The sequence below is a fragment of the Kogia breviceps genome, chromosome 15 (genome assembly GCF_026419965.1).
Source record: "Kogia breviceps isolate mKogBre1 chromosome 15, mKogBre1 haplotype 1, whole genome shotgun sequence".
NCBI classification, from domain to species: domain Eukaryota; kingdom Metazoa; phylum Chordata; class Mammalia; order Artiodactyla; family Physeteridae; genus Kogia; species Kogia breviceps.
The window spans coordinates 89674970-89702874 of NC_081324.1; the positions used below are offsets into that span (position 1 = coordinate 89674970).

General features: G+C 47.8%; 1 protein-coding gene and 1 long non-coding RNA gene across 18 annotated transcripts in view; one reads left to right on the forward strand and one right to left on the reverse strand.

Moving 5' to 3' along the window:
* Nucleotides 1-19374, forward strand: part of LOC136792639 (uncharacterized) — a 54367-nt gene extending 34993 nt beyond the window's left edge. Inside the window, exons 3-5 of the long non-coding RNA XR_010836721.1 lie at nucleotides 3405-3563; nucleotides 10440-10565; nucleotides 17697-19374. This is a non-coding gene — a long non-coding RNA (uncharacterized lncRNA). The remainder of the gene's footprint in view (nucleotides 1-3404; nucleotides 3564-10439; nucleotides 10566-17696) is intronic.
* On the reverse strand, nucleotides 4653-24689 carry ZNF605 (zinc finger protein 605). 17 transcript variants are annotated; one of them, XM_067014471.1, is made up of 10 exons: nucleotides 24602-24688; nucleotides 23585-23741; nucleotides 22926-23465; nucleotides 21485-21557; nucleotides 20233-20358; nucleotides 18624-18686; nucleotides 18050-18217; nucleotides 13259-13379; nucleotides 12936-13028; nucleotides 4653-9486 (listed from the first exon to the last, which is right to left on the reverse strand). In XM_067014471.1, exons 7-10 carry the CDS (start codon nucleotides 18062-18064, stop codon nucleotides 7691-7693), a joined length of 2025 nt encoding a protein of 674 aa, XP_066870572.1. In that variant the 5' UTR covers nucleotides 18065-18217; nucleotides 18624-18686; nucleotides 20233-20358; nucleotides 21485-21557; nucleotides 22926-23465; nucleotides 23585-23741; nucleotides 24602-24688; the 3' UTR covers nucleotides 4653-7690. The 17 variants fall into 17 exon arrangements, with proteins under 17 accessions (XP_066870572.1, XP_066870569.1, XP_066870570.1 ...); XM_067014468.1 differs by lacking the exon at nucleotides 24602-24688 and adding an exon at nucleotides 24406-24536; XM_067014469.1 differs by lacking the exon at nucleotides 24602-24688 and adding an exon at nucleotides 24305-24334.
* Nucleotides 24690-27905: the final 3216 nt, after the last annotated feature.

A 27905-nucleotide genomic window follows, 5' to 3' on the forward strand; every position in this document is an offset into this window, starting at 1 on the left:
TAGCAGAAAGCAAGTTACAATAAGCTAGTAAAAGCTGGGGATGGAGACAAGGTATGATTCTAGAGGCGCAACTGAGAGGTCCACCTGGGGGACACAGCAGAGCACAGGCAGGCACTGGGACTCAAGGTTCACGTCCTGGTTCCCCAGTGACATCTGTTACCACCGCTGTTTCCCACCTACATAAGAGCAAGATTAAACTGGATGGCCCTACGGGGCCCTCGGACTCACATTCAGGACTAGGGGAAAGCGGCAGTAGCAGTAAGGGCCATTAATAATGGTGTTTATTGGGCCCTCACTATATACAAGGCTTTCCACTCCCTATTGCATTCGGCCCTCCTAACAATCATATGTAGCATGTACTATTATGATCATCCTCATGTGTTAGGAAACCGAGGAGCTGAGAAGGCATGTCTGAGGTTATATGTTGAGTGATGTGTCCAGGACCTGAGCCCAGGCAGACCCGCCATCTGAACCACCACCCTCTGTCAGCCCTGTTCCTTAGGTGACAGCAACGGTACACGAGTGAATTATTAGAGGGGGTGGGAGAGGGAATGCACATGAAATTAAACGCGATGTACTGAAACAAGAACAGGACTTGGTTCCAGACTATACATCAGGGAACAAGAAGAAGGAAAAGGACTGAGATTTCTAGAATGGGAGACCGGAGGAATGTTGTTACCAGTGACAGAAGGATTTGCAGCTTGGGAAAGGCAGAGAACGTGTATTTCAGAATTACGAGAGGTCTATGTATTCAAAAAATTTAAAACAGAATTACCACATGATCCCGTAATTCCACTTCTGGGAATAACTAAATAATTAAAAGCAGGGTCTCAAAGAGACGTTTGTACACCCATGTTCACAGTGACATCATTCACAACAGCTAAAATGTGGAAAAGAGCCCAAGTGTCCATCAATGGATGAAAGGATAAGCAAAATGTGATGTATATATACAATGTAATAGTTTTCAGCCTTAAAAGGAAGGAAATTCTGACATGGATAAACCTTGAGGACATTATGCTCAGTGAAATAAGCCCGTCACATAAGGACAGATACTGTAGGATCCCACTTGTATGAGGTACAGACAGAAAGTAGAAAGCCGGTAACCAGAGGCTGGTGGAGGGGGCTTTGGGGAGTTTAATGGGTACAGAATTTTAGTGTTGCAAGATGAAAAGAGCTATTGAGATGGATGATGGTAATATGTTCACAATATTATGAATATATTTAACACACTGGAGTGTACACTTAAGATAGTTAGGGTGGTATATTTTATGTTAGATGCATGTTAGCACCGTTTTTTGTTGTGTTTTTTTTTTTTTTTTTTTTTTTTTTTTTCGGTACGCGGGCCTCTCACTGCCGTGGCCTCTCCCGTTGTGGAGCACAGGCTCCGGACGCGCAGGCTCAGCGGCCGTGGCTCACGGGCCCAGCCGCTCGGCGGCATGTGGGATCCTCCCGGACCGGGGCACGAACCCGTGTCCCCTGCATCGGCAGGCGGACTCTCAACCACTGCGCCACCAGGGAAGCCCCAGCACAGTTTTTTAAAATGAAAAAAAAAAAAAAAGGGGCCTATGCATTATTTATTTCTTACTTTGGTCTTATGAAGAATCTTGCAAATAGCTAAGGCAGGTGTAATACCTACGTTAGTCAAAACTCTTTCGATTGCAAGAGACAGAATGCAACTAAAGCAGCAGATTAGGAAGCAAACAGAATTTGAGAGTGTAGATACCTCAGGGACGAGTGGGTCCAGACCTCAAATGACATCACTGGGACCTTCCCTAGTTACGTCTCTGCTTCATTTTAAGTCTAGAACCCTCCACCCCGGCTGAAGATCGGGTTCTCCAGGTAGGGAGGATGCACAAGAGCAGCTCCACCCTCCAAGCGAGGCCACCGCTTGGCACCCGTTTATAGGGTCTTGGTAAATACAACTTCTTGACTCACATGCCCAAAACCTGGGCCGTCAATGGCCGACGGGATAGAATATGGCTTCGGCGAGGCAGGCCAGAGCACTGCATTTTCAGTGAGGAGGGGGGGTCAGGATTCCGGCCCCCAGCACAGGATGAATGGACTGGCCAGACACCACAAGACCACGTAACCCCATTCTAGTTGTACAGATTGGAAATTGGAGCTCAAAAAAGTTTGTCAAAAACTATGCGATAGTAAAATGGCTAATAATGCAAATGAGGTATGCCTTTTGTGATCCTAATTTTTTCAGACCCTCAGTCTTTCCAGCTTTAGTTTATGACAAATGCCAGTAAGGATTTTGAGATATCTAAAGAAATTAGCTGATTTATACACTGATGAAAACAGCATAATTAACAGCAGTGTAACAAAGAGCACTTCATTTCTAGGGAGATAGAGGGGTTCAAACCCAGCCCTGCCACCTGGTGGGACCCTGGTACCAAAGTAGCTTAGAGTGAGTGTGGAGCTAAACAGTAAGAGAAACACGGGAAGCGCCAGGCACAGAGCTCACCTGCCACCAGCACTGCACTGACCACAGACGGGGACTTCTCATTCCTTCCATCGGGAAGCCTCTCAACAAGGCGAACTCGTGAGACTTAACACCCACACTCAGGCATGAGTCAAAGACGGGACCTGACTGACGCTAGTGGGCCATCAAGGCAGGACAGGAGCCGAGGACTGTGGTCTCTCACAGGGACAGCCCGGATGTGGGGTGTGGGATCGAGGCCTGGCTGTGTCCGCTCTGGCAGCACTGCCCCTGTGTTTCGTGGGGACGTGGATTTGGTGTCTGATGGAGTTTCCAACATGAACTGTCTACGGCCCTACCCAGATCCTCCTCTTCGGAAGGCACAGGGCAGGTGTGGGTAAAACTGTCTTAGACTCTGTGTCTCATCTCTATTTTTCTTGAAAGTTATGCTCTTGGTACAGCTAAGTGATGAGTATCCTACTCTTTTAAACCTCAGAGGATTAGGGGTTATTCCCCTTCCCCCAACTTTTTGTGAGTCTGAGCTTGATGTGTTTTTTTTTTTTGTGGTACGCGGGCCTCTCACTGCTGTGGCCTCTCCTGTTGCGGAGCACAGGCTCCGTATGCACAGGCTCAGTGGCCATGGCTCATGGGCCCAGCCACTCCACGGCATGTGGGATCTTCCCGGACCGGGGCACGAACCCGTGTCCCCTGCATCCGCAGGCGGATTCTCAACCACTGCGCCACCAGGGAAGCCCTGATGTGTTTTTTAATGAATGATTTTAACAACTCTAGTGCTTTGAGAACTTCGAATTACAAATGTCACCTCACTTGTGTTTCTCTCATCTCACCAGTGACTGCTTCATAGCTACATTCTCTTTGCTGGGCACCTTTAACAAGTTAGGTATTGTTAAATACCTAAATAAAATGATTTAGGTATTTAGGTATTAAATAAATTTGGTGTTCCTGGTTTATTTCATCTTAGCATTCTGAAAGTAAGAGTCTCAATGACAAGATGTCAAGACTACCCAGATGAATTGTGTAATAACTGTGAAACAAGTTGTAAAGAGCCCACAAAGAAAATAAAGGATACATGGTATCACTAAATCTGCAGATTTGGCCCCAGAACAAATCCACCACTAAGGTGAGTTGATGTGGCAATGGGGTGTGTGGTGCTGGGAGGGATCTGTGCTGTGTGGAAGGAAAGCTTTACTGTAACAGTTAAATTTCATTCTTTTGAGCTGATGACATGTTACATTGCCTGCTTCTAAGTTGCAGACAGACATCAGGAGATAAATGAAATTGTCTAGGATATTCAGAGTGAGGGTGGCTTTTCCCTTCACCACGTGGCTGGCAAATAAGGGGCCAGGGGAGAATTCCGATGGTGGAAACCACTTTACATCATAAACAGAACACAGAGAAACCATTACAGGTAACTCACAATGCTCTTTTCCAATTATGCTCAAACCTCAAAAGATTTATTTCCTTCACTAGCTATTTCCATAAAGACAGGGCCAGAGTGATACACAAGTTTATTAACACAGTCTGCATTGTGAACAGCACCTCCTGGAGTTATATGAAATGGAAAACCCGCACAAAGAGCTTCTTCAAAATGCAGATTGAGGGCTTCCCTGGTGGCGCAGTGGTTGAGAATCCGCCTGCCGATGCAGGGGACACGGGTTCGTGCCCCGGTCTGGGAAGATCCCACATGCCGCGGAGCGGCTGGGCCCGTGAGCCATGGCCGCTGAGCCTGTGCGTCCGGAGCCTGCGCTCCGCAATGGGAGAGGCCACAACAGTGAGAGGCCCGCGTACCACAAAAAAAATAAATAAATAAAAGTACACACAAAATGCAGATTGAAACGCAAATCCAACTGTTAGCGAAAATACCTCTGTGTAGCCTGATGGCAATTATTTCCCTTCAAATGAGGTTTGCGTGTCAGCAGGAGAGAAAGACTGGGGGAGAGAGGATGTCTGATAAATGACAGGGGAGTGTGCTCCACACCGGGCCTCTCTAACAGTCTACTTCCACCTAATTTATTAGGCTTCGTGAGGTTATACCTGAAGCACCTCTGTTTTAATCTTAGAAAAGCTGATATTCCATTTGGCATGGTGTTTGTGATGGGAACAGGTGTGGAGCCTTTGAAGAGCTTCTCTGGGGGTGATTCTGACTCCTGAGATGGGAAATCTTGTCTACGGGTGACAGACTATGTGAATTATAATAAAAACAGCAGAATATTGAATAAGTGTATTTTAATTGCGCAGCACAAGTTTTTAAACTGAGAGTACAGGGAAGTACAGTACATCATTCGTTTCTTTCTTCACTCAGTAATGGGCTACCTTTTTCTTGTCTGTACACATTTAACATAAATAACAATGCTTTCTTGTAAGGCGTTCAGCTAACCCAGACGCAGCATAAAGACCTCATAAACATTTCGGTTTCTGTCAGTGAAGAAAGTCTAGTAATAACTGCAAAACCACCGGCATATGGAACAGATGGTACTGATCTCCAGAGCCATTTACGTTTGCAGCAAAACAAAACAAAAAACGCAAAGAACTCTGTTATAATGTCTACTGAATTATTAAAACACAAAGAGAAAACACTGATGTTGAGTGTGCGAAATCTTGACAGATGTCACTCTATACCCCGTGGACCAGTAACTGATACTCAAAATTTGGTCAAATGTTCATCTTTTAACACGTCACAGAAAACAAATGTTACACTCAAATTATTAACTCAGGAACATTTAATAAAGGGACTATTTACAGATTTGTGTTCACAATTAAGAAAACGAGCCAGGGATGGTGAAGCCCCCAGAAGCAGTTAACACCCTTACATCTGACAAGCAGGGGGCTGCAGCCATCTGGGTGTCTGTAGACCAGCAGGAGGGAGGGAGGGCTGACACATACCTCCCTGTGTGAACCTGAGCAGAAACCCTAGGAAGCAGTCGTGCACTTCCTCTGGGCATGCAGAGCAGAAAAAGGACAATGGGTGTGGAGACGTGCACAGATCCATAACAGACAGCTTCCATCGTGCAGTTGCTACAAACACAAGTCATCCCGAGCCCCTGTCTCAGACAACACAGTCTGTTCAACTATTTTTAAAGATTCACAATTAAGTGCTACCGTAGTCGTACACTTTACTTCTAAATAGATCATAACCCCAAGTACGTTGTCATTACTTTGGTTTTAAGCAGTCCATTAACTTTTTGAAAGATTTTTAAATGAGGAAAACAATCTTTCATATTCACCCATACATTCACCATTTTCAGAGTGTTCTTTTCTTGCTGACCCCAAACTTCCTTCAATGTTTGCTTACGGCAGGAACTCTCTCTGATTTTGTTACCTTGAAGTCTTTTTTGTTTTCACTTTTGGAAGATGTTTTTGACAGGCAACTGAACCCCAGGTTGCAGGCATTTCTTTTTTATCTTTCATAATTTAATGATGTCACTCTGCTGTCTTCTAGTTTGCATAGTTTCTGACCAAAAGTATGTTGTTATTCTTTGTTCTGTGAACGTGTTGTGTCTTTTTCTCCAGGCTTTTTACAATCGTTCTCTTTAACACTGGTTTTCATCAATTTGACGATGATGTCCATTGGCATCTTTATGTTTCTTACGTGTTGGTTTCTTTGAGCTTATTGAATATGTGGAGTTATAATTTTCATCATATGTGGATATTTTTCAGCCATCGTTTATCCAAATCCTTTTTCTCCCTCCTCTCTTTCTGGACCTCCCATTCCATGTATGTTACGCCACAGTAACTAATTCCCTGTTCTCCTTTCCCCCCAGTCTTTTTCTCTCTGTGTGTATCATTCATCTGGATAATTTTTATACTTACTGTTCAAATTCATTGATTGTTTTCCTTCTTCTATGTCTAATATGTTCTTAATTCCATCCAGTTTTTTTTTTTAATTTACAGATGTTGTTTTCATCCTAAGTTCCATTTGAGCTTTTAAAAATGTATCTTCCACTCATGTGTCGTCAAATTCATGTTTTCCTCCACTTTATACTTACAATAGCTATTTGAACATCCTTGCCTACTAATTCCAATCACTTCAGTCTTTTCTCTTTCTACTGCCTGATTTTCCTCCTGCTTACAAGTCATATGTTCCTGCTCCTTGGCATGCCAGGTAAGTGTTTGGACGTCAGTCACTGTGGGTAGAGCAGTAGCTTTTAATCTAGGGTTAGTTACCCTCCCCACCAAGACAGTATTGTTCTGGGAACTCTCTTGATGCCCACGTGCTTTCACGTGGCTGGTGGGAACGTGAACTGTCCCCACCTGTGCTGAGCTCCAGGGCTCGGCCAGCTCACTGCTCCCCAGTGCCGCTCTCATGGTCCCAGCTTCAGCGCTAAAGCCCACAGACTCAAAGGGGGACTCACTGTGGATTTCTGCAGGCCCTCTCTGGGAAGCTCCTTCCTATCCAGCACTTTTCCCTGCAAATTCTAGTCACCAGGGCTCCCCAGACGCCAACTCGGCAACTCTCTTCAGTACAGCAGGACCACGTTCATTCCCCTCCCTGACCTGCAGCCTGGACGCTGCCCCCAGGGTCTAGGCTGGGCAGTCGTGGGGCTCTCCTCACCTTGTCCACCTCCTGCCAGGGATCACAAACCTGTGTTTGACATATGTCTAAAAACCACTATTTCATAAATGGTACGGTTTCTAGCTGCTTAAGGCAGGAGTTTATCTGGTTCTTCCTACAGCACCATAGCAGGAAGCAGAAGTCTTCACACATAAAACACAGCTACCACTTTAAAATGCCTATTTTCTTATAATAATTTATATACAATGTACACATCTTTCTTTTAGAATTATTTTAATAGGATCATGCTTATCAAATTCTTCAAATTATTAGGACTACTCCTCTGCATGAGATCTCTAATATATAATACTCAGTATTACCTTTGTGTATGTATTCTCTAGTGTACTCTGAGTTACCCTTTCCTGGTGAAATCTTTCACTTACTTGTTATGACAATTGAGTTTTTCTCCTGTTTAGGTCTTCTAAATATTTAATAGGCTGTCACTTTTGACTGAAAGGTCTGTACTTATTACAATACTGATAAGACTTCCACACTGAGGAGCCATCAATATGTAATAAGTTTTTTCTGGGAGAGGCTTTCCTATATTGCCTACTTAAAAAAAGTTCTCTTTCTGAATTCTGTATGGTGAGACAGTCACTGCAGTGACAGGGTTTCTCTCCTGTACATGTCCTTGGAGTGTGAGGGGCCTGACACCTGATGGCAGACTCCCCATACTCACTGCACTCGCCCCGTGTCTACAGCATATGACTTCTCTGATGTATCAGGAGCTGCGCCTTCCTGTGGAAGGCTGTCCCACATTCACTGCATCTATAGCATTTATCTCCTGTATGGATTCTCTGATGCCTCATAAGGTGTGACTTTCTAGTGAAAGATTTCCCACAATCCCCACATTTATAGGGTCTCTCTCCTGTATGAATCCTCTGATGTATAATGAGCTGCGCCTTCTCAAAGAAAGCTTTTGTACAATCACTGCATCCATAGGTCTTCTCTCCTGTATGATTTCTCTGATGCTTAATGAGCTGTACTTTCTGAACAAATGCCTTCCCACACTCACTGCATTCATAGGGTTTCTCCCCTGTATGAATTCTCTGATGCCTAAGAAGCTGTGGCTTCCAGGCAAAAGCTTTCCTACACTCACTACATTCGAAGGGTTTCTCTCCAGTATGGGTTCTTTGATGGTGAATTAGGCTTGACTTCTCACTGAAGGCTTTCCCACACTCGCTGCACTCATAGGGTTTCTCCCCTGTGTGTGTCCTCTGATGAGATACCAGGCTGGACTTCTGGGTGAAGGCTTTCCCACAGGCACCGCATTCATAAGGTTTCTCTCCAGTGTGAGTTCTCTGATGTGTCAGGAGCTGTGACTTCCCAAAGAAGGTTTTTCCACATTCAACACATCCATAGGGTTTTTCTCCTAAATGAGCTTTCTGATGTCTAATTAGTTCTGACTTCTTAAAGAAGGCTTCTTCACAGTTCCTGCACTGATAGTTCTTCTCTCCTGTGTGAGTCATTTGATGTTTGACAAGTTGCGGTTTTCTGATGAAGGCTTCACCACATTCACTGCATTCATAGGGCTTCTCTCCTGTGTGGATCCTCTGATGCCTAATGAGGAGTGAGTTCCTGCTGAAGGCTTTTTTACACTCACTACACGCATATGGTTTCTTCCCTGTATGAACCCTCTGATGAGTAATAAGCTGTGACTTCCAAAAGAAGGCTTTTCCGCAATCACTACATTTGTAGGGCTTCTCCCCTGTGTGTGTCCTCTGATGTGTAATGAGCCTTATTTTCTGGGAGAAGGCCTTCCCACAGTCATTGCAGCCATAGGGCTTCTCTACTGTGTGGGTTCTCTGATGCCTTTGAAGCTGTGACTTCCTGCTAAAGGACTTCCCACAGTCACTGCAGCCATAGGGCTTCTCTCCCGTATGAGTTCTCTGATGTAAAACGAGCAGTGACTTCCTGCTGAAAGCTTTTTGACATTCACCACACCCGTATGGCTTTTCTCCTGAATGAGTCCTTTGATGAATAGTGAGTAATGACTTCTGGGAGAAAGCTTTCCCACAGTCACGGCATCCGTAGGGCTTCTCTCCTGTATGAGTTCTCTGATGTATAATGAGCTGTGACTTTTTGTTAAAAACCTTACCACATTCCATGCATAAACAGACTCCTGTATGTGCTATTTGGTTTGTAATGAGCCCTGGCTCTTTACTGCTGACTTTTCTACATTTACTGCAATCAGAGTATTTTATTCCACCACAGGTTTTGTCAGGCTTGATACAGAATAGTAATTTCTTATTAAGCTCATCAAGTTTTTTTCTTTCACAGTTACTTTTTGGAATAAGAAAATCAAAAGGATGTTTCAAACTTTTTTCACCTGTGCCACATTTATGAGATCTCATTCCTAAATGATCAAAGTTAATGCCTGAATGAAACATTTTCCCAAAGACGTCATATTCATGGCCTCTCTCCATACTTTTAAGCTTGTCTTGATTATCCTGGTGCCACATTTTGAGATTATTATCTAGCCAGACTTCTTCTAAAAAGGAAAAAATGAACCATACTGTGTAAATTTCCCCAATGATTATGCTTATTGAATAAGTCTTCTGAAATGGAGCCTAAGATCCCAGTCCATCAAAAAAAAAATTCTCCCAAATACAATGTCTACTTATTAGGCATTTTAAGAAAATTTTAATAGAAATGAAAACAGGTTTTGAAATTACAAATGTTTATAAACACAACTTTCAAATAAGGAAAGATGAAATATACTCAAGTGATCATGATGAGGTAAAAGAGACAAGCAATTTCTGGGGGTGGTTAACGCACTCATTCCACAATAACCTACTGATCATCTACTGTGTACCCAGACGCTGTGAGTAGCAGCAATCAGGGAGGAAGGCAGGTAAGTACCCCCATCAGAGAAGGCTGAGAATCACAGTACACAGAACAGCAAGATTAGTACACAGTGCTGAACGTCAGGCAGGAAGAAACACTGAATATGATGCACAGCAAATGCAGGATATCAACTTCATGTCTGAAACGTGAGGTATGTTAGTTTGCTGTACTATTGGTACATTAAAAAAACATTCTCATTCAAGATCGTCACCCGAATCACTGACACCAGTAATTTTACCATCATGAGAGTTACTTTTTGGAATTATCCAAGAGTTCTCCAGAGCTCAGCATCAACACTTGTATTTAGGTTTTTAACATTTTAGTTGACTCGATCATCTATATAATACATCTGTATATGATGGAAATTATTCTAAACCACAAGTATTCTTTGTATAACATTAGGACAGATTTTTTTTTACCCTGTAAGTACAATTATTTGTGATCTCCACAATATGACCATTTATTGAGTATTTTTAAATGATCTTTTAAAGGTTTGTTTAGTTCACGATACTCTTTACTAGGAATTGTGAGGTAATACTCCCAAGATGAAAGATATGGCAAGATCTCAGATGTAAGGCTATCACTCCTTTTCTGCAGGATCATTTTTTTGGGGGGAAAAAAAGCCACATCTAACTCTCAGACATACCAGAATTTCAAAGAAGCAACTAGAGCCCGATATGGAGAAGAACGGAGGAGAACAAAGGATTCAACGATCGAGCTTCAGTGAGTGTGAATGATAATGCTATTCGTGGGTATTTTAAAGACTAGAGAGAGAAGTTAGGGGGTTAAAAGCAAAGTCGTCTGTAGACACAGAAGTGTGAGATCCACCTGAATAGTTTACAAAAAATTGTTTCAGGAAATGTTAAAGAAAAATTACAAATTTTAATTCAAATCAAATCAGGAAATAAGATTAAGATATATATCCAAATTAATAAGTTAAATGATATAAAACAATATTGAAGTTAAATTGTACCAAAAAATCTTTAAGAAATTTTTAAAAAGTCTTGTCACTTTGGCAAACACGTGGACCGGGTTTCACTGGTGCCAACTCAGGTGCGGCTACATGTGTGTTTCCCCGTCTCTGTTTCCATTACACTCCTGTCCTTTCTGCCTTCATTTCACCCTATTTTCAATTGATATTCCCACTTCTAGGCTTGCTCCCTCCCAATTCTAGTCTCCAAACAGCAACACGTAATATTTAGAAAATGTACTCAGGCCTTTTAACCCTTTGCTTAGAAACCTCTGATAAACTCAGACGTTTATCACGGCTCTTGCACCCCTGTGTGCAGGCTCCTTCCAGCCCCCCACTCCCTCTCACAACACTGGGCTCCTCCCCGTCCCACTGACCCCAAAGGCCTTTTCCTGCTGTAGGCCCTTTGCATGTGCTCTCCCTGCCCAGCTTCCAGCATTCCTGGCTCACATCATTTTAAGGGCACACTAACAAACACCCTGTTTATTCCCTTCATAGCATGTATCAAATAGGTAATCACCTTGCTTCTGTCTCTCGCACTAGAATGTAAACCCTGAGGGCAGGGAACAGGTTTGTGTTTTTCACTGAGGTACCCCCACTACATAGCGCATAACCAGCCCTCAATACATGTAGGATAAATACTCTTCACTTGTCATTAAGCTTCTAAAGCAATTCCTTTCTATATAGTTAATCTTGACAATTAACTTTGCATTTTGACACAAATGCTTCATGTTCAAACACTGAATTAGTTTTATATTTTCTTCTAAATTAAAATTATCTGGTCCTGCAAGGTTATTTCATGACTCATATTTCATCTCAACTCCTCTCATTCCACAAAATAGCAGTGGTTCTAAATTAATGGGGGAACATAAAGTCTATCTTGACAGCTTTTCCAAACTACACATACCCAGTCCTAATAATCCATGTGAATGGTGCCTAGACATCTGTAATTTGAAATATTTCCTAAGGTAAGCTGAAACACTTACTTAGACGAAAACCTTTTTACTAAAGAAATATTTGATAAATAAGAAAGTTCCTGCCTTACCTGGCCTCACAACAACCAATTAATGAAGTGTTTAGTAATTACACAGCATAAATTCCATAGAGAACAGAGAAGAGTAAGTTACTCACCATCTTTCTATGTGGGAAAAAACCTTAAGACCTAATTGGTTAAGGAATTACAGATAATGTGTGATCACACCCGGGTTCCTACAATACTGCTCAGTGGGTAGAGATTTCAGAAAATGCTGGGAGTCAGGGAACACTCCCTGGAGGTGGAAAAAAAACTTAAAGTGAAGAGGGGGAGGGTGTCTAAATGGGAAAGTGTAGGACAACCAAAGGCCCACATGCAGAGAAACAAACTTGAAAGACACGAGGAAGGAACTACTTTGAGTGGCCTCAACCAAGACCTCTAGGCACAGGAAAAACTTCAGAGATAAGATGCTGCCACACTGTGAGGGTCTTCAACACAAATGGCGTTAAAGTATCACAGAGCAGGTCTTAAACCCAGCAGACTATTTGAAGGGATAAATGAGAAGCTTTAGAAGCTGAATACCAAAGGCACCAGAAAGAAGCCCTGGACGCTGACCCTGAAGCTGTTATCTGCAGGGAGGCCGGAAGAGTGCTTAAGGCGTTAGACTTTTCTCCTGTATCCATGGACTCACCTTCTACTCTATGTGGGTTTGAAATAGAAATCTGACCAATTAGGGAGAGAAAAGAAAAATAATAAAGGAAACTCAAAGGTAATCAGTGTCACCTCAAACAGGAAAAAACTATGAATTCTTAAAGAGGAGGAAGGAAGCCCACCTGTAGAGGTGGGACTGGGGAAGCCAGCAGAAGGGGCGTATCCAAGAAGGCAGGTTCTAAATGACTGTCCTGCCGGGTACGGAAGATGGGGCATACTTCATCACCAGCTCCACCAAAGGGGACGCATCCTGACGTGGAGACCAGGACGGAGAGCACATGAAAAGTCAGGAAGGACTCGTGTCACTAGTCCCGAGTCAACTCTAAGGACGGAGGAACTTTAAACACGGTTTTACAGATAACATTTCAAAAGTACCCACCTGTCATCAAAACCCGAGACCTAACTTTCACTATCTGCCATATACCTGATTATTTCTCACCTGGAAAGTTCTGACTTAGGATTTCTTCACCTAATATCCATGGCTCTTCTTGCTCCAGTTTGAAAATCGTCTCAGGTTTGATCATTTGATAACCTGTCAATTGGAAACACAGAGAGTCCCAACTGCTTGGGCTGAGGGACTCTTAAATATAAAGAAGATTTCACTACAGAGGCTAAAAAACAAAACAAGCAAATAAAAACCTTTCAATTGGGTGTAGAAATCAAAAAATCTTTTGACATCTGAAACTTAAACCCGAAGTCCGTAACATCTTAGGGGTCCCACAGTTGCTGGGTGCGCCCCGTGTCACACAAGAATGCTCTTACCCAAGAAGACGAGATTGCTATAGTTCTCCAACATCACATCCCTGTACAAGGTCTTCTGGGTAGGATTAAGCAGCTGCCACTCCTCCAAAGTGAAGTCCACAGCCACGTCCTCAAATGACATCTAAAAAAGCGTAATCCCTGTTAAATCGGAAGTCATTCTCTTTGTTGAATACAGGCTTTCTTCTCTACAGTGACAGGTGGCCTCCGAGTTGGCCCCATGATCTCCAACTCCTGGGATTCATGCTTTTGTTTAATCCCCACCATCCTGACTACGGGCTGGACTTACTGACTCACCTCCACCGAATGGAACAGGGTGGAAGTGCTGGATCAGGTGTAAGAGAATGTGACTTCCACGTTGGGAACCCTCTCCTGCTCTCCCTGGCCACACGGCGAGGCAGCCCTGTGCACAAGCCCACGTGGTAAAGACCCGAGGCCTGCCAACACCCACGAGAGTGAGCTTGGAGGGGGTTACCTCCCTACCGCCCCGTGAGATGACCACAGCTCTTCTCAACATCCTGATGACAGGGTCCTGTGAGACCCTCCAGCAGAACCAAATGGGTGAGCAGCTGTCAGACCCCTAACTCACAGAAACGGAGACACATGTTTGTGTTTTCAGCCACTGAGGTTTGGGGTAATTTGTTACATAGCCATGGATAAGTGACATAATATCCTAGTCCTGCATTATACTTTGAGAGGAAAACAAAAATGTTATTAAAATGTTCAGCATTATGAATTCATTCACCTACCCACCCATCTACCCATAGAATAAGAAGTTGGAATAGGCTGTCTTTAAATAAGCAGTGTTTCTCAAAGAAGGTGCCATTGGTATCTGGGCAAAGGACAGGACGCCACAGGGACCGATACCGTCCCAGGTTGGGCCCACGTATGCCGTGTCATCAGAAGGTGCCGAAACAGCACGGAAAGCTGTCCTGCCTTCCAGACGCTGGACAAGGCCCAAAACACTGCCCAGGGACGGGCTCCCGTGCCAGCGGGCCAGGATGCTCTCAACACATGGACTTCACTGGTCCTCTGGTCCCAACCAGAGGGTTTCACTGGACCCTGACACTTTCTCGGGGTCTGGTCTGGCCATCCTCATGGGCTCCCCAAGCACGGGTCACACTCTCCAGGCTCTACCTGACCACATTTACTTCCGGTTCGAATTCACTGCATCTGATAACAGCCCCATATTTGCAGAGGGGCTGAGTGAGCGTTTTAATGGACAGTTTAAAGACAGCCTTAAGGGGCTGGCAGGGGGGCTCATGGCGACCCCAGCCTGGAGCACAGAGCTCAGAAGGGAGCGGCCCTTCTCACGGTGCTGGGGCTCGGCCAGGCTGTCCCCAGTCACAACCCGCTTCTCACGGTCACTGACCCGTCATGCTCTGCGGGAGACCCCGCGGGAGCCTCCACCCCTATGACCCCGTCCTGAAGACTCAGTGAGTGCCAGACCCTGTACAACCACTTTCAAATCTTTTAAAAACTCAGGAGTTTCTGCTAACCAATTCATAAACACGCTCTATCTCTCTGGTTAAATTATGTAAAAATATCTGTCCCTCTGTATAGGGACAAAGTGTTTTTCCAGACAAAGGGTCTGGATGAAAACGGAGATGATTTCTTTTAAAGTTTTGATTACTAAATGGGACACACTGATGATGACCAGAGAGAAAAGAAAATAAAGTCCAGCACCAAGGGAGGCACGGGGAGGGAGAAAGACATTAACGACCTTTGTGTTTTAGACCTGCTCCTGAAAGCTTTCCTTCCTCCTGGAAAAAAAACAAGAAACAAAAGAAAATGACTCTCTGTGCTTCTCTCCACGCCCGTGACCGCTCTGGGTGTAGACTGACACCTTCCTGCTCGACAGGGCTGCTGGCCAGCAGCACAGGGCGCCTCAGCCCCCGTGCGTCCCATGCAACAGCCCCAATGCTGTCTGCACCCCATGAGGTGGCAGGGCCTGGACAAACAAAATGGCCTGGAACTCAGCACCCCAGGCAGCCCCTCAAAAACCAAGGACTGAAGTAAGTTATTCAGACTGGGCAACAGAAAGCCACGCTGGGGCCCTGTTAGCCTAACTGCCCGATGAAAGCACGTGCTGCTTGGAGGCTCTGGGATTGAGCTCCTGGTGTGCACAGCCAGCCGTGTGACCCCACTGTCTCAGCCCTGGCAGGTGTCCAGGCCGGCCTCTGCCTGCTGCCAGACCTGTGCTATGCAAACCACTGCCTTGTGCCAGGTCACAAAGGTTCACATGGCCACTTGAGAAGCCTCCTGACGGGCTGACACATGCCTTCCTGATTGGGAAACGGCTGAGACCACATGCAGGCTGGGAAGCTGCCCCGGATGAACTCCCTGGTTCCTGTCTCAGCCTCTCTAGGTCCGACCTATTCAGGTCCGTGATGGGGTTGCCTATTTCTCACTCAGGTCCTGAAAAATCAAGTGGATGGGCTGAGGAGTCTGGCTCCTGGTTAAACACCTACGTGTGAACCTTCAGGCCCAAACACAGGCAGGCCCAAAGGGCTACCCCGCAGGCCTCCTGGGGGACACTGCCCCCACCCCTGCCTCCAGGCCTGGGGTGCAGCCTGCGTGCCATGGCCTCCGAGGGGCTGGTGAGGATCTCGTGTGCCCTGCGTCTCTGCCTGAGGCCTTTGGCAGAAGCCTTTCTCAGGTGCCTCTCTAAGACCCCCTTGTGGGAGGGGGGACCTGAAGACACTGTCCACACTCTGACCCAGTACCCTGTATTTCCCACTCCCTCCTCCTCTTCCCCTCCTCCTGGCCCCCAAGTCCATAAATCTGCCGGAGCCTTTTGTTCAGGGCTCCCTGGGCAGCGAACACCTGTGCTGACACACCTGACACATGGCCAGGGCGCTGTTCACTCCTCAGGGAAAGGTAATGGGGAGTCAGCGCCTTCTGCGGCATCTGGCTCTCACTCGTGCCATCACTCTCGGCTACTGTCACCCTGGCTTTTGCTGTCACCAGCTACTCTGACACCTGGCAGCTCTGCTGAGCTCCTGGCACAGAACACAGCAGTGAAGGGGAAAAGCTACAGTGCTGTGCGCTGCTTTAAACAACAGGATTTTTAAAAGAAAGAAAGGAACAGAGGGAGGAGGTCAGCTAGGTGGATGGGAATTGTTTTGAAAGGTGAAGGGAGGGATTCCCCTGGTGGCGCAGTGGCTAAGAATCCGCCTGCCAATGCAGGGGACATGGATTTGAGCCCTGGTCTGGGAAGATCCTACACGCCGCAGAGCAGCTAAGCCCGTGCGCCACAACTACTGAGCCTGTGCTCTAGAGCCCGCGAGCCGCATCTACTGAAGCCCACGTGCTTAGAGCCCGTGCTCTGCAACGAGAAGCCACCACAATAAGAAGACCGCGCACCACAACGAAGAGTAGCCCCTGCTCACCGCAACTAGAGAAAGCCCGCGCGCAGCAACGAAGACCCAATGCAGCCAAAAAAATTAATTAATTAAAAAAAAAAAAGAAGAAAGGTGAAGGGACACCGTAGTCATTTCTTTCTTTCTTTTTTTTTTTTAAAAGAAGATGTTGGGGGTAGGAGTTTATTAATTAATTTATTTATTTGTGCTGTGTTGGGTTTCTGTGCGGGGGCTTTCTCTAGTTGTGGCAAGCGGGGGCCACTCTTCATCGCGGTGCGTGGGCCTCTCACTATCGCGGCCTCTCTTGATGTGGAGCACAGGCTCCAGACGCGCAGGATCAGTAGTTGTGGCGCACGGGCCTAGTTGCTCCATGGCATGTGGGATCCTCCCAGACCAGGGCTCGAACCCGTGTCCCCTGGCAGGCAGATTCTCAACCACTGCACCACCAGGGAAGTCCCATAGTCATTTCTTGAGTCAATAAAGTCAGGGCGGTGGGGGGAGGGATGAATTAGGAGTTTGGGGTCAGCAGATGCAAACTATTATATAGAGAATGGATAAACAACAAGGCCCTACTGTAGAGCACAGGGAACTATATCTAATCTCCTGGGATAAACCGTAATAGACGAGAATATGAAAAACAATGTGTATATATTTATATATACAACTGAACCACTTTGCTGTACAGCAGAAACTAACACAATATTGTAAATCAACTATACATCAAAAAAAAAAAAAAGGTCAGGAAAAGGAACTGAAGGCAGATACCCTCCTGTGCAGCTTTTGTCAGCAGAAGCAAAAACAGTTCTACCTAAAATGTATCGAAATTCCAACTGAGAGAATATATCTGGGGCCATTTGAAGGTTTTGTAACAACCAGTGGTGCCAGATGATTCAGGTTTCTTCCCTAAACCCAGAGCTCAGGTGGGACGTGGACCCAGGCCTGCTGCCCACTGCTGTGCTCTGTACACCCGCACCCACTGAGGACCTGCGAGGAACAGCCTCAGAAATACGTTCATCCGCTACAGGAGGTCATCTGCCACGTCATCTACGTCAACAGCTAGTAAAACGCTTTCTTTACAGGTAACCATCAGGAGACGTTTGCTTCCACCGAGCAAATAGTCTGCTTTTTGACAGAGGAAACCACGCAACTCTTCCCGTTTCTCTTTCTGTGGCAGCTTCTGGGAACATCTGAGGAAGCTTGCGGCTCAACTCCAACAGGGCAGGGCCTTAATTCTCTTATAGCTATGCCCCAACTTCAAGACTTTTGTATGATTCTATGATCCACCTTGTACTTCTTTTGACATCTTCCTTCCCAAGGTTATATTTTCTCCGGTTATAATTTAAATGTACTTAGACCTTTCCTGCTAGTTGTACAGATGCCTGTGGGCCTCATCAGACCCGCAGATAAAACTGCTGGAGGACAAATAACTCACCTGTGACTTGATCATTCTCCCCCGTTCCTGGGAAATCTGCTCTGCTCTGTCCTGATGCTCTGGAAAAAGGTCTCTGGGCAAAGGTCTGTGGACTGGGAATGCACCCCGAGTCCTGAGGCCTCTTCTTTCTTATTTCACATGAGTTTTCGTGCTCCTGGGGGCCATGGCCTGGAGGTGCAGTGGGAATTTTATTTTAGATGATGTAATTCCTTTGGGGACCTCACTCTTGGTTCTCTATAGGTGGGAACTCAGACAGGCTATGTGCTAGCACTAAGAAACAGGATAGAAAGTGAGCTACTGCCATGTGTCAGCCGAGCCGACCGCAGCCAGGCCAGGCCTGCGCTACACACTGGGCTCTGCAGCCTGGCTTCCACCTGGGAATGCCCGACGGGAGCCACCTGCCTCGCTGGTTCAACCAAAGACCCCAGGGGAGCCCCACCACCTCAAAGCACTCCGCAGAGACGGCAACAAAGTCTGGAAGTACAGTCTTGGCTCACTCGCCCTATAGCACCTTTTCCCGGGGGACTTAGATGAAACCACTGGCGCAAGTACTACAGAATAAAACGCCACTCACTTCTAGGCAGGACAGGGAACGGGCAATGGCCTGGGGTGCTGGCTCTCTACTCCAAAATCAGCCCTGGAGCAAAAGGAAAGCACAGATCAGAGGAACTAAAAGAAAAGGCCAAAAGAAGAGGAGAGACCCCGGGGGAGACGGAGGCCGAGGTGAAGCTGACACTCAGGTGTGGGTTTCCGGCTGAGCCGGCCGCTCTACAGCCCAGAGCAGACGCAGCGAGAAGAGAGGCCTAAGGAAATCTTTTCCGTTCTTTCTTTCTCAGCTCACATTGGCGCAAATACTGCCTTCCCTTCCCTAGGAAATCAGCAGAACAGCCTAGGCCACGGTAGAAGGCAGCTCAAAATCCCTGCTGAGTTTAGGAATCACAGAGACGGCAAGGGCCCAGCTGCCTTCAGGTACTTACTTGTCTCCCACCGCCCCATGGACCCCAAGGAAACGGCTCCACACCTGCTTCTTCCTAAGGGTCTCTCAGAGGAGCTGCTCAGACAAGTGGTGGGTACGGGGCTATCCAGTGGCTCTAAGGTCCACACTGCGGGCCCTGGGGCCCTCTCCCTTCCCTTTGCTTCGAAGGCCTGGCCTTAGCCCTTCCCTAATGCAATTATCAGAGTAGGAGAGCAGATAACACCTCTAGGGGGAAACAGCTCAGAGCCTGTGAGGGCAAATACAAATTAAAAAGAAAAAGACTCCCCAGAACCTTATTCAAAGAGTATTTACTGTAGAATATCTGCAATTACAAAATCTTTCTCTGCCCCTTTGGGATCTATGTAAATCTTTCCTAAAACTAAGTTTAACAACTCAAGAATGCCTTTCTTAAGGACCTGGGAGCCGTCTCTGAAATCATCCAGGAAAGTACACCCCTCTCTCTGGGTCTCTCTAGGACAGGAGCCTAACCAGCCTGACTTTGGCACCTGGCTCCAAATTGTAAAATTACCCCCCATCATAAAGGTATGACTAGTGTATTTTTCCTTTGGATGAAGGCAAGTAGCTAACACAGTAGCCAACCGCACTACCAGGCAAGTTTAGGATGGACTACATGTGACAAATGATCACTTATCTTGAGACCGTGTGTACAACGGGTTGTATCTGCCCGGCTACAGAAAAGGGCACGATCTCTTCCTGTCTCTCGCAATGTCTTTAGCAGACTGCCTGAGGCGGGCATCAAACTCTGGTTCAATTTTTATTCAATAATAAAACTATTCTAAGGGACTTCCCTGGTGGTCCAGTGGTTAAGACTCCATGCTTTCACTGCAGGGGGCACGGGTTCGATCCCTGGTCAGGGAACTAAGAACCTGCATGCCATGCGTGCAGCCAAAAAAATTATTTTTTAATTAAAAAAAAAATAAGTAAAAAACAACCATCACCTACCTATTCTTCCTCTTCTACTTTTGTGGAGAAGTCTTCCGGATTGGCAGAGACTGGTTGAAATTATTTCCCCAACGAGCCAAATAACCAAATAAATGAGTACAACCACTACTTTAAAAACTTTTTAAAAGATCACAAACTGTATTACAGAGACTGCCTGAGGCAGAATTATGGGAACAGATGGACCAAGAGTTAAGATCAGCACAATCACAAAAAACACGACGTCTTCATGCACACAAATACTTACACTTTCAGCGTCTCCACCGCTTACACCAGGTCACTGACACCAGCCGGATACTGGATCAGGGCCAAGGACTCCACGGGCTCACAGCAGGGTCACACAGGGATGTGACTTCCTTCATGAGGGTAACACCTGAAAGGAAATATCCAAAAATACAGTTGCCAGTAAGCCTGGGGGCATGGGGGGCAAACTCCACCTCCCACCCGAGGTGCGTCTAGCGCTGCAGTCCACGCCTGTGGCTTCTTGTTCTCCCGGCTTGGTCCCCACAGGCTGACAGGCCGAGAGGAAGGCCGACATGGTGGGCGGCCAATGGGCACCTTTCCACAAAGTAAGCTGAGCGAGGAGCGAACAGAATAGCTACAGGAGATCGAGAGCAGGAGCCCCTGGTTCTAACAAAGAATGGGGGGCAGGAGGGAGGTATCCTCAGGGTCCCGGTGGAAAAGAGAGAGATGGGGGACTCGTCCTCCACAGACGAGGGAAGAAAGTTCTGCCCTGGTGCTAGCACACTGCCAGGTTCCGCCCCCGGGCAGCTAACCAGAGTGGAGAGACCACTGGCCCCTTCGAGGCCCTTCCTGCCCACCCCTAGAGCTGGCTTGAGGGCTGGAATCAGAGCACCCGCTCGGGAGCCCCACACCCTCGGTCAGCAAGGGAAAGAGGAAAGGAAGCCCAGGAATGCTGCTCAACGCCAGCCGGGCCGCGGAGCAGCTCATGGCACCTTCTCTCAAGGGCCTTCAACGTTTCCCTCTTCGTCCCTTAGCGAATCGAGGGAAGACACAGGCCATGGAGGGAGGGCAGGTCCCAATGCTACCCAGGTGCTGAGGATCCTGTGGAGAGTCAAGAACCAGCCCATCTAGACAGACAGACTGGATTTTGAAATTTGACCTGACACGGTGGCAGAGGGCAGAGCGAGGGCATCCAGGGCAGGAAGAACTCTACAAGAGGGAACGGAGAAGGACGGCATGCGTTCTGCCCACGCACAGCGGGCAGCAGACACAAAGGTCAGATTCCCGGAGTGAAACCGGACTCTCCTGAGACCAGAGTGAAGAGTGTGGTGCGTGAGAACGGGTCTCTCCCGAAAAAACGTCCTGGGAGAGCAGAGAGCGACACCTAAAGGAGAAGCGCCTCTTCCCGAGACGCGCGGGGAGCTCCCTGGGGCTCCTGGGCACGGGCAGGTCCCGAGGGTCTAGGAGGCCCAGTGAAAAGAGAGCCCAGAGTCACTGCTTTCCAAACCTGAGGCCCCCCTGAGACACAGGCCCACCTGCCCTGGAAGCTTCTATCTCGTCTGGACCCCTTCTGGGTTGATGCACAGGAGACCTTCTGTAGCTTCTCCTCTGGAAAAGGGGATGTGCCAACTGTACTAACACCCCGAACAGTCACCCTAGCTCCTCCCCCAGGACCCCAACATACTTCTGTGCTCTCACATCCACGTCAGATCCCACTCACACACTAATGCAGACCTAGACACATGCTCGCAGTCTCATTTACGGGCCGGGAAAGCAGCAATTTGCTGAAGGCCTCTTACTACCAGGCCCTGTTCCGGGCATGTGGGAGAGACCACTAAACAGGACAGACAGTCCCTGCCTTCTAGGATGGGAAACAGACACACAAGTAAGTAAAATAATTTCAGACTGTGAGAGTGCCCAGAAGAAACTTCAGATGTGCCAGAGGAGTGGGTGGGTGGAGGGCACTCCTTGCAGATGACTTTTAGCAGAGCTCTGAGGAGGAGGGGCCGGCCCTGGAAGGCTACAGGCCAGCCACGCCGGGCAAGGAGCATCGGACACAAAGGGCTGGAGCAAGTGGGGGACTCCTAGCCGGTTGGGTCTCCGAGCACTTTCAAACAAGGAAATATTCGAGTAAAAGGAGCCATCACTGACCAACACAGCCGTGTACACGCTGGGTGAGAGGGACCAAAGAACAAAGGACAACACGGTTACTGAACAGAAGTCACCACGTTGAGTCTTGCCTGAGCCAACGCAGGACTCACCCAAACCCCAAAACACCACCCTTAGAGGCCCCGCAAGCACCAACACCCAAAGCCCCTCAAATTTGGTTCCAAAAACCGCCTCAATCACACCGACTGAGCCCCCGAGAACCCCCAGCCCCCAGATCACTGGACACACGAGTCTCCAGGCCACACAACCATTGACTCCATAAACCCCATGTGCCCAACGCCCCCCCAGGGGGTCTGGGCCGTCAATTACACACACTGTGAGTCCCCATTGGCTCCTCTAGCAAGGCCCCCCCATCACCAACCACCAGTGACAAAACCAATCCACAGAAGTGCGTGAATCAATGAACCCCAAAGTCTCTCCACAGCCAGCCCCCGATCACACACCCACAGAACCCCTGACTCCTGGTCCCGGTGGGCTCTCCATCACTCAGCCCTGTGCACCAGCCACGGGCCTCCCGACAGACCACCTGGTTGATTACGACCCCAGAGTCCTCTACCTCCACAGGCTTCTCAATGCCAAGGCCAAGAAACCCCATCACTGGCTCCTCCAAACCCCACTCGATAACCTCCACGGTCTACCCACTGACTAGACACTGAGTCAGTGGAACCCCACGTGCTGAGTCCCAAAGGACCCCCGGAGAACTCCAATCCCTCCCTCTTGCGGTGCCCACCCACTCACCTTCACAGAGCCCGTCACCACCCGCCCCCCAAACCAGGACCTCATCACGCGGGGCTGCCAGCCACTCACCTCCAGATACCCACTCTCCAGTCGCCGTGCTCACCCACCATTCAGACGCCCCCAGAGCTCATCACCCTGCAAGGGGCCGCAGCTCCGCACAAACAGCCCGGGCCCCTCAACGGCGCCAATTACCACCCACTTCCCCCTCACGGCCCCCAACAGGCCGCCCGTCAACCTGTGTGCGGACCCCTGCCACTGACACGCGGCCTCCGACCTGATGCCTCAGCCACAAGATCCCCAAACACGGGCCGCCCCGGTCACTGCCCTCCACCGAAAAAGCTACCATCGAACTGTCAAGTCAAACCAAACGCAGACGTAGGGAAGAAATGTTTTACTCCGAGGATTTATTCTTGGCGGGGGGAGGGGTGCTGGAAGAGGAAGGACGCTGCGGCCCTAAGAAGCACAGCATCTCTGCAGAGTGTGGGGAAGCTGGATCAAAGGGCGGGGGACCAGACAGCAGACGAGAAGACATCTCACCGGAGGTCGGCCAGTTCCGGGCGCAGTGGCGGGCTGCAAGCTGCTCAAGCCTACAGCCCAGAGTTCAGGGAACTGCGGGAAGGAGAGAAGCTGAACCAAAGGGTGGTTTCTAAGCGTTCTGCTCAGTGAGAACAAACAGTTCAGCTAATCACTGATGAGGCAAAAGATGAGAGGGGCTGTGTCATATTTACCTATGGCCTTGTCACACAGGTAAACAAGGGCATCATGTGGGAAGGGGGTTCTTTGCAGCCAGCTGTTTCCCGGAACCCGAGAAGTGGGGGGGGGGGGATCTTCTCAGGAGCACACGGCTCAGGTACAGTCCAACACTGCAGCAACCAGCGGCCCTTCCTGCCGACGAAACCCTCAGTGCAACCACTCTGGGCCCTCTACATGCCCCCCACGCGCCCACAGAGCCTTGTCGTTCATCCCTTCGCGCCCAGTCGCCAAGCCAAAGGCACGCAGATCGTGGACGGCTAGAGCCTTAACTATTGCTGGACACAGACCCGAACCCACATCCCCAGGGCACACGCCGGCCCCGCACAGCCCTCCACTCACTCCCGAGGGGAGCCTCCGGGGTCCCTCACCCCCAGGGCCTGCTGCCTCCAGCCCCCGAGGCTAAGGTCCCCCCAAAGGCCCCTCCCAGAGGCTCCCACCATCCACTGAATTCCTTCCGCTGGCTTCACAGCCACTCACCCCTCCCTGGCCCCAATTACTGATTTTCACAGACATTCCACTACCTCGCCCGCCAAGAGTCCCCAGCTTCATCAGCCCCACCGTCTCCCCGTACAGCCCCTCCTCTCCCACCACCACGGGAGGCCCTGCCCTGCCCCCCTCAATCTCCCTCCTGCTTCCCACATCACTGCCTCCCACCCCCGCCCCTCCAGACCCCTGTCCCCCAAGCGTTTCCCCACCGTCGCGCTCCCTCCCGCCTCCCCGCTGCCCGGCCGCCTCGCGGCCCCCGCGGCCCCTCCCCTCTGCCGCCCCACGCCCCTCCCCCACAGCGCCCCCCCACCTGAACAGGAATCGGCGCCTGCGCGGCAGGGCCGTCCTCTCGCGCCTTCCCCGCACCCGGCTCCGGAGCCGGTTCGTGCGCACGCCGGCGTGCCCCCGAGCCGGTCCGCGCCGGGGTCACCGGGGCCCGGGTCGGACGCGGAGGCCACCGCCAGCCCGCAGCCCCGCCGTCCCCTCCCCGCCCCCCACACCCTTACCCCTTTGGCCCACGGCGCCGAGGCGGACACGGCCGGGCCGCGGAAGTGTCCGCGCAGAACTACATTTCCCGGAGTCCCGTTCGCTTTAGAACTACATTTCTCAGCGGGCCCCGCGGCGCGCCTCCCTGATGGACAGTGGTGAGGTTTCCTGCTGCCAACCTCTTTGCGGCTGCCTGGGGCTCCCGGTTCAGATGGTGGGATGTAGCCTGCGCTCCCCCCGACCCCTCAATGTGCTCACCATCCCTTCCAGTTTTGATCATAGAGCAAAGTAATTTATAAAATCAAAGTAGTAGTATAGGTACGTTTTATCCACTCCAACAGTACTAACAAAAAGAATGAAAATAAATGAAATGAGGGATTTGGGGAGAAATAAAATGTAATTATGGGAAGAGAAGTAAATTAAAGAATATAAAAGCAGAATATAGAAGAAATTAAAATAGAAAAAACTAAACTTGATAAAACCAATTTTTAAAAATAAAATATAAAATCATACTAGAGATTTTCATCAAAAAGTGAGAATAAACAGCAAAAACAATTGGTAATGAAAAAAGAAAATTAGTCAAAAAGAACAAATTAAAATATTTGTGAACGAATATTTTGCTCAATTATATGTCATCTAGGAACTATGTTAATAAATTTAGAACTTAATGAAGTATGTGATTTAAAGGAATAGTTAGGTAATCAACTTAAAATAATGTCTTTTTTTTTTTTTTTTTTTTTTTTTTTGGTGGTACGCGGGCCTCTCACTGTTGTGGCCTCTCCCGTTGCGGAGCACAGGCTCCGGACGCGCAGGCTCAGCGGCCATGGCTCACGGGCCCAGCCGCTCCGCGGCATGTGGGATCTTCCCGGACCAGGGCACGAACCCGTGTCCCCTGCATCGGCAGGCGGATTCTCAACCACTGCGCCACCAGGGAAGCCCAAAATAATGTCTTTTTAGACCTAAAGTGATGGTTAAAAATGTTTTTAGTGGGCTTCCCTGGTGGCGCGGTGGTTAAGAATCCACCTGCCGATGCAGGGGACACAGGTTCGAGCCCTAGTCCAGGAGGATCCCGCATGCCATGGAGCAACTAAGCCCGTGTGCCACAACTACTGAGTCTGTGCTCCAGAGCCTGCGAACCACAACTACTGAAGCCTGCGGGCCTAGAGCCTATGCTCTGCAGCAAGAGAAGCCACCACAATGAGAACCCCGTGCACTGCAACGAAGAGTAGCCCCGGCTCACCGCAGCTAGAAAAAGCCCGCGCTCAGCAATGAAGACCCAATGCAGCCAAAAATAAAGTAAGATAAATTTTTTTTAAAAGTTCTTAGCTACGGTTCCTATGTTTTCCTTGGTGAATCTTAAACATTATCAAAGAATATAATCTTACCAAACAATTTCTAAAAAAATGTAGACCAAACCCTTTTCTTAACACAAAGATAGCAAAATAGTTATACCATAACCAAAAGTAAATTTTAAAAAAACTGTAAAGCAGTCTCAGTTATGATATTTATGTGAAAAATTTTTAAAAATAGCAAATGGAATCAAGCAATACATTTAAAAACATATATCATGGGCTTCCCTGGTGGTGCAGTGGTTGAGGATCCGCCTGCCGATGCAGGGGACGCGGGTTCGTGCCCCGGTCCGGGAGGATCCCACATGCCGCGGGGCGGCTGCGCCCGCGGGCCATGGCCCTGAGCCTGCGCGTCTGGAGCCTGTGCTCCGCAATGGGAGAGACCACAACAGTGAGAGGCCCGCGTACCGCAGCGGGAAAAAAAAAAAAAACTTATATCATGAACAAGTAGAAGTCATTGCAGTACTTTTCACCATATCAGTAGATTAAATGGGGAAACATGCATCATCATCTAATTAAATACTGAAAAATCTTTAAATAAATTCAACCTAGAATGTCCATTAAAAACACACAGAAGTGTTGAGATACTACTACTGCAACATGTGAAAATAAATGTCTCATAAATGGATAACAGTATAAGAAGTATTATCGTTAGAAATCATAAAACTATCACCAATATTGTTATCTTAAATTGAGAATATTTTAAAAATACACGAAAGTATAGAGAATGAGATCATAAACAGTCAAATGATCGGATATTCACATTTGGTAATATTTGATTCAGATCCTTCTTTAATCAAAAAAAAAAAAATTAAAACACTGTATATTCAGTTGCTGTTCTCTGAGCCTTTAGTCTCTTTCCTCCTATTACCACTCCTCTTGGGGCAATCATTGCAATGAATGTGCTGTGTAGCCTGCCATTCCATGTATACTTTTACTACAGGCAGACTGTGTTTATCATATGTCATACATTTTATGTCTTAACTTTACATGAACGCTATTGTTAACAAACACAACATTAAATCTCCAGGTTGTTGATCCTGGTCTCAAGTAAAAAGACTTCTCATTCTTTTTTTGTTTTGTTTTTGTTTTTTAATATTTATTTGTTTATTTGGCTGTGCTGGGTTCTTAGTTGCAGCATGTGGGATCTAGTTCCCTGACCAGGGGTGGAACCTGGGCCCCCTGCATTGGGAGTGTGGAGTCTTAACCACTGGACCACCAGGAAAGTCCCAAGACTTGTCATTCTTTTTTTTTTTTTTTTTTTGTGGTACGCGGGCCTTTCACTGTTGTGGCCTCTCCCATTGCGGAGCACAGGCTCCGGATGCGCAGGCTCAGTGGCCATGGCTCATGGGCCCAGCCGCTCCGCGGCATGTGGGATCTTCCCAGACCGGGGCACGAACCCGTGTCCCCTGCATCGGCAGGCAGATTCTCAACCGCTGCGCCACCAGGGAAGCCCCGACTTGTCATTCTTAAATAACTGGGAAACAGTACCAGCTGGAGGCCTCACACTGAAGGGTCTTAGGAAATTTTCAGAAGCAGATGACTGCGTGAAGTGGACAACTGCTCAAGATCAGCAGAACAAGATGACCTGAGCACTTAGGTATGTACTTCATCCTCTTTGTCAGTGAAAGTTTAGAGTGCTTACTGCTGCTAGTTACATCTGAACTATGATACCCTGTAGAGTCTCGATCTTGACGACCTTGACATTGTTCTTTGCACCTCCATCACTCTTTGGAACGAGCCCAGCACCTGGTTACAATTTGTTGATGATATGGTGAAAATTTTTAACTTCGTATTCATTTTTCACCTAGCTTCCTTTGGTGCTAATTTATTGTGATAAATCAGTTGATTTCCTAAATAAGTTGGATCAACTCCTTAGTGCCTTTTTAAGTGGCAAAGAAGGTTTGGTTTTGTTTTTTAAGTAGGCAATTTAGTTAACACTCCTACAACTGGTTCTTTTTTATAAATTTATTTA